Source organism: Choloepus didactylus, chromosome 11 (genome assembly GCF_015220235.1).
Source record: "Choloepus didactylus isolate mChoDid1 chromosome 11, mChoDid1.pri, whole genome shotgun sequence".
Classification (NCBI taxonomy): domain Eukaryota; kingdom Metazoa; phylum Chordata; class Mammalia; order Pilosa; family Megalonychidae; genus Choloepus; species Choloepus didactylus.
The window spans coordinates 36,891,369-36,897,458 of NC_051317.1; the positions used below are offsets into that span (position 1 = coordinate 36,891,369).

Genomic DNA, 6,090 nt, shown 5'->3' on the forward strand with positions numbered 1-6,090 from the left:
ACAAATGAAAATGACCATTTACTTTCAAAAAAGGATAAAAGGATATAGATACATTTTTTAATCTTTTTTCCTACCCATGACTTGATTTTAATTGAGAAGGGGTGGGTGGGTCTTCTCTTTATGTAAAAAATTTCATTGTTTAAAGTTTATTTTCCCTTTGTCACAATGATATTAGACAGGAATTCATGCTCTGTGATTCTAAACTGAACAGCTGTTTAATATTTGACCTCACAGAGAGGGATGTTCATTGACCTGTCTATATTCTTTGTGTGATCTTAATCTACATGGAAAATTTTGTCATTATCAAGTAAATAATTAAATAATAAAGACTATCAAACTTTTTCAATTTTTAGCTATCAGATAAGAATCTTTTAAAAATAATTTTTATTTTTTGAAATAACCTTTTTAAAATAATTAAATAGGAGATATAAATTACTTCTCTTTTAGTTTCACGATTTTGTATATTAATAAGTAAAGGATTGATATGTTTCAGATTAGAAAACTTGGTATATATTATATACAAATCTATACAATAAAGTAATATTACAACAGGGTTAAAGAGAGGGTATACTCATTTAGTAGCCTTTGCTAGAGAGGGAAGTAGCCTATATAACCTATTTAATAATACAAATATCAATCGTAAGTATCCATCTTAATGTATAGATATGTATCTCATGCATCTGTATAAACTTTTACAATTTACAAACCACTTATCCTTGAAATAGTATTTACTTTCTTGATCTTTGAAACAGTATTTTGAGATATTCTGCTTTATTGTACCCATTTTACAGATGAAGAAACTGAGTTAAAGGCTGAGGATCACAAAGGCAAGAAGAAATGACAGAGCTGAGATCCACCCAAAGCCAGTGCTCTTTCCACGTCCTTGCACCTGCCTGAAGCAGAATCCAAAAGAGCATTCCACTCAAAGGTCACTCAGTGTAGGGCAGAGCCCAGCTTTCTTTGTAGAAATGTATTTTTAAATGTGAATGGACAATTAATGGAATAATGAGTTTCTATATATATAACTCATTTAACAGATCACTTTTCAGGACTCTGTATTTTTCACCAAGGGACACAGGTGAATATTTGTCTAAGATGGAAAGCCTCTAAGAAGCATTGTTTCACCTATTTGGTCAATATTTCCAATTTGTCAAAAACTAATTGATACAGAGTATAACTTCAAAATCCTAATATAGCTTAGATATGTCCTACACATCAATTAACCATGATACGGAGCTTGAAATTACACTTAACTGGCATGTAATCAAGTCACAGGTGTCATAACTACACATTTCTGAGTGTGGATATTTTTAATGGAGTAAAAGCAGAGGTTGATAAAATATTTCATTTAGTTTCCCAGGTTAGAGGTATTGTTTACGAATATTGCTGGAGTCACTAAACCCAGACAAGCAGTTCATTCATCAGTAGGCTGAACTGGCAGCCAATATGATAGAAACTATTTATCTATGACATGTTTAATATTTTATGTTAATATAAAAGGCTGTTACTTTGGCATATAATCAGATAAACTTGAAGCTAGCAACAGGTGTCATAAACTGTTCGTACTCAAATTAACTTTTACATGCAACCACCTAACTCAAATTAACTTTTACATGCAACCACCTAACAGTTATCACAAAGCCAACAAAATGCTGTGACCCTGAGAGTACCTTTGGAATCTGAATTATAAAACCCAAGGTGGGAGTCAAATGAAGAATTTAGCCAGAAAGTGTATTTCTGACCTGTAAATCAACCAGCAAAGATCCACTGTACCACATTTTAGAGTGCAGTACAGTATTTAAAAATAACTGGCAGTCTACTCTTGGTATTAGTTCATTGCCTCAACTATGGCATTCAAATTTGAGCCCTCCTAACCATGCAGAATCATTTTAAATAAAGACTACACCGGGAAGATTGAAGCAGCGTCACAATTCTCCACTAAAGAAATGAAAGTAATGCTCACACAGGAAACAATCAGAGACAGATATTCCCATGTTCTGTTCCATGAACTTTTGGAAGTTCAAAATGTAACTGTTTCTGTTTTATTTAGTTCAACTGCATTGCTACAACTAGCTATATTGGTCCATTCCAAGTGTAACTGACCTTATTGACTACCAAATAACAATATATTATTTTAAGAAAAACTTTAATATATTTGTGCATAAGAACCATCTGATGAAATCACTCTGCAAAAATTCCTCAGTTCCATATAAATGCAAGCCATAAGAAAGAGGACTTTGACAAGGCGTACCAGACAACAGCAAGTTCTATAACATTTTCAGAAAAGGCACTGCACCTTCAATTACATGCCAAAACTAATGTTATTTTTGAGAATACTCAACTGTCATTTTTAATTTTAGAGGGCACTATGAAAGTGATGCTATCCTTAGAAATTATTTAACAAACTATAAATTATATTTGCCAACTAATATCCATTACATATCTTTTTTTTTTCTCTCTATGATGAACCCTTTCATGGGGAGGAAAAAAATGGCTTGTATTCTATTGTGAAAGATGTGAAGTTGTTGGAAATATCGTCATTTGACAGTGCATGACTTTTGTTACAAAAGTGAAAACATTAGTGACATCTATAATGATTAAGTTCTACAAGTACACAAACACACTGCAATTTAAATAACTCTTTTCTGCAAGACTATGACAATTTTTTTAGCACAACCACTCCATGTATTCATCACAACTGCCATTCAATCAGGTACTATCATTTGCAGTTCCACAATACAACGTAAAACTCACACAAGACAATGCATGTAGTTTTTTTCCTCATGTCCATCAGCTGCTCTCTGGATGCACACGTGGACACACAGCAATATAGATCAGTCCCTTAAGAATCCTATTTAAACTGAAACACTAGACCCAAAAGAAAAAATTCAAAAAGGAAAGAGAGAAATGCACATATACTTCCTCTATGGCCTTTTTTTGAAAGGTATTTTATATTAAAACAACACAGCAAGCATAACAGTGTGTTCCAAGTGCTCTAAGAAAGTTCTCGGGTAATGTGAACCTAAAGCAATACTGGTAAAATTAATCACACTGGACAGTTAACTGTTCAGTTAACGCAAGTCTTCTAGACCTTGCTTATCTTTCTGCAATGCTGACTTGTTCTCAATATAATTCTAAGCCTCATCATATAGCTCTGAATGTGATCACCTTCTTTCAAGTCCTGAAACCTGATAATCCACAGACCAGTAATGGTACCACTTAACGTTTTTGTCAACAATATTAGCAATGGATTTTGCATGTGGAAAGATCTGTTAAACAAAAAACAACAACAACAAAAAGACATTTGACAGCAGATTAAAGCACAGAGGAGGATACCGCCTCTATCTGTAATACTTCCTGTAGAACAAGCACCCCAAATTATGCACAGGTTCATCCCTGTAATTTGATACGAGTCACGTCAAACACTTTTCCAAGGGATTTTTAGAAGTGGCACGACTGTGAAGCCCTTTAAACATGCAGGTGAATTACTAACAGCAAAGAGATGAACTGGGTTGGGTTGTTGGTGGGAAGATGCACAGTGGGATAACTCCCGGGTAGTTTCCAGCGTCTCCCTATTTTCATGGAAGTCACTGCAGAAAATGTCAAGCATCTTAAATATTAGTCCCATAGTCACTAAAAGTGAAAATCCGTGCATGTCAGGGCTGTCGCTAACATACCCTTTATCCAAACCAACATGCTTGCTTGATAGCATTAGCCACGCATGTTAATAACATTCAGAGCCAAAGCAAACCAGATCACTTCAACTGATGCACACGAAGGAGGAAAAAAAAAACCTTGAAATCAGAAACTGCCCCTCTTTTTCTCCTTCTCCACATCCTTCACTACACCCACAATTACAGTGAAATGCAACTTTAGACATTTTGGAAGTAACACTTCTTTGCGGTAACCCACCCATCCGCGCGCGCGCGCGCACACACACACACACACACACGCACACACACACACCCTGAACCCCCTAAGTCTGTCTGCCCACCACACAGCCCTGGAAGACTGCACCACCTCAGTAGTGACTTAATTCAGAACGGAGGGCCGAAACCTGCTGAGCAGCAATCCACGCAAACACATTACACGCCCGAATAAGAGGAAGGTCGGGGGGGGGGGGGAGCAGCTCTGCTTTCAGCCATTAATTACCGATCACCCAAATATCACATCGCGTACCTCCCGTACACATGCCCAGCTCTCCAAACCTGGATTTCAGGCGGCGCTTTACGGAGCCTATCTATTGTCAGGACGCAGATGCCCCCGAAACCTGTGAATCGGGCTGAAAATGCTTCCCCGGAAACCGCTAAATATAGACTAAAGGGGCTCTCGGTCTGGCAAACAGCGGGAGACTGAAGAAACGGCCCCAGACGCATATGACTAAGTATTTCCATTTTGTTCTAGCCAAACATCGTAATGACATTGAGCATAAGGGTGAAAGACTGGAGGGAAGTCCTCCCCACCCCCACCCCGTCTTCTCCCGTATACTAGGGACGTCATGAATGCAACGGGTAGGTTCTGGAGCATTGTTGGTGTTGCCCTATATACGCCTCCTCCGGGGGAGCCAGGTGGGCAGGCAGGGAGCGCACGCAGAGAAGCCACCTGGTAACCGCTCCGAGAAAAGGCACTAACCCTGGACCCCACTCCGGACCCAGTTGTCTTCCGAGAGGGGACCGGGCGCGATCGCGGTCCTCCCCACCCGGGTAGGCAGGACCGCGCAGCAGCCGCCAGCCGGCCCGGAGCCGCGGACCAACCCCCACCGGGCGGCGGGGAGGAGGAGGAGGATAACGACGACGAGGAGGACGACGACGACAACCAGGAGGAGGATGCGCGCCCGGCCCCGGCAGCCCAGCAAAGGCAACTCACCGAACGGCGCGGCGCCCGACTGCTTCCTGGCGAACATGCACCCGCCGCCAGCGACAGCTCCTCAGTCCGGGGAAAGGCGTGCGGGCCGCCGCCCGGCTTCAGGGCAAGGTCCTGACCTTGCCCAACTGCAGCATCCTCCGCTTTTGTTGTCTGAGCGTGGCCGCGGGACAAGGGATGCTGGCGGGGAGCAGGGGCGAGCGCCGCGGGGGAGAGGCGGCTCCCGACGCGAGGGCGCGGCGCCCGGCCCCGGCCCCTCCGAGCGCGCCGAGCGCAGCGCCCCCTGCCCGGCTCCGTGGGCTCCGCGGGCTGCCGAGGGCTCCGGGCGCCGCCGACAGGGCTGGAGAGCCGCCGCTGCCGCCGCCGCTGCGCCGGGCGCTCCGCTCGGGCAGCTGCCGCCGCGGGCGCGAGCCTGGGGCCACCTCCGGCGCCTCCTGCGCCCCGCGGCCCCCGCCACCCTGCGCTGCCGCCGCCGCCGCCGCCGAGGGCGAGGCTCCTCCCGCGGCGCGCGGCAGCCTCAGCCTCCACCTATGCTTCGGCGGCCGGCTCGGGCGCCCGGCTAGTGAGGGAGCGTCCGCCCCGCCGCAGAAACCTGCCCTGGGTGCCGAGCATGCCCAGTGTCGCCGCGAGAGCGCGGCGCTTCGGCGTGCGCATTCCACTTCTGGTTTTCGCAGCAGCAGCAGCAGCCACAGCAGCAACAGCAGCAGCAGCAGGAGAGAGGGGAGGAGGCCTGGGGTTGGGAGAGGGCCCTGCATCCTTGGGAACGCACGCCCTGGACCCGAGATGGGTGGATGCTGGGGAGACAGGCGAAAGCTGGAAGGGATCCGGGGAAGGGATGGAACCCTCCAAAGGGCCGGTTCCTTCTTTCACTTGCAAGCTGCTGACAGTTTTTTCTAGTGGGGCAAGGTGTCAGTCTGTCAAACAAAAGGGCAGGGGTGGAAGGGGTTCTAGAATAGCTTCCAGAGGGGACGCAGGCTGGACGTGCACGCTGGTGGCTGGAAGTGGAGGTTCTTTCAAATCCTGTGGTTCTAGACCAAAGAAGGCTTGACATCTCTCTGAGAGGTCTTTACAGGGCGCCTGCCCCATCTTCCCATGGTCTCCATGTTTGTAAGATGTTTCTAAAACACTAAAACATGTTTTTAAATGTTTATAAAACATTTAACATATGTTTTTGGTTGGGGAGACCTTAAACAAAATTCATTCTGGATGTGAATCTGGCGTGTATAT

The 6,090-nt window shown here is 44.8% G+C and overlaps 1 protein-coding gene across 3 annotated transcripts in view; it reads right to left on the reverse strand.

Annotated features, from left to right (window-relative positions):
• The window catches only part of CTNND2 (catenin delta 2), a 1,032,924-nt gene extending 1,027,889 nt beyond the window's left edge, over nt 1–5,035 (reverse strand). For 2 of the 3 annotated variants that reach the window (XM_037798890.1, XM_037798887.1), the window contains exon 1: nt 4,867–5,032. In XM_037798890.1, the coding sequence (XP_037654818.1) occupies nt 4,867–4,903 (37 nt within the window). In that variant the 5' untranslated portion in view covers nt 4,904–5,032. Of the gene's footprint in view, nt 1–4,866 lie in introns of all 3 variants that reach the window. The other variant, XM_037798892.1, reaches the window with a different exon arrangement.
• Between the last annotated feature and the right edge of the window lie 1,055 nt (nt 5,036–6,090).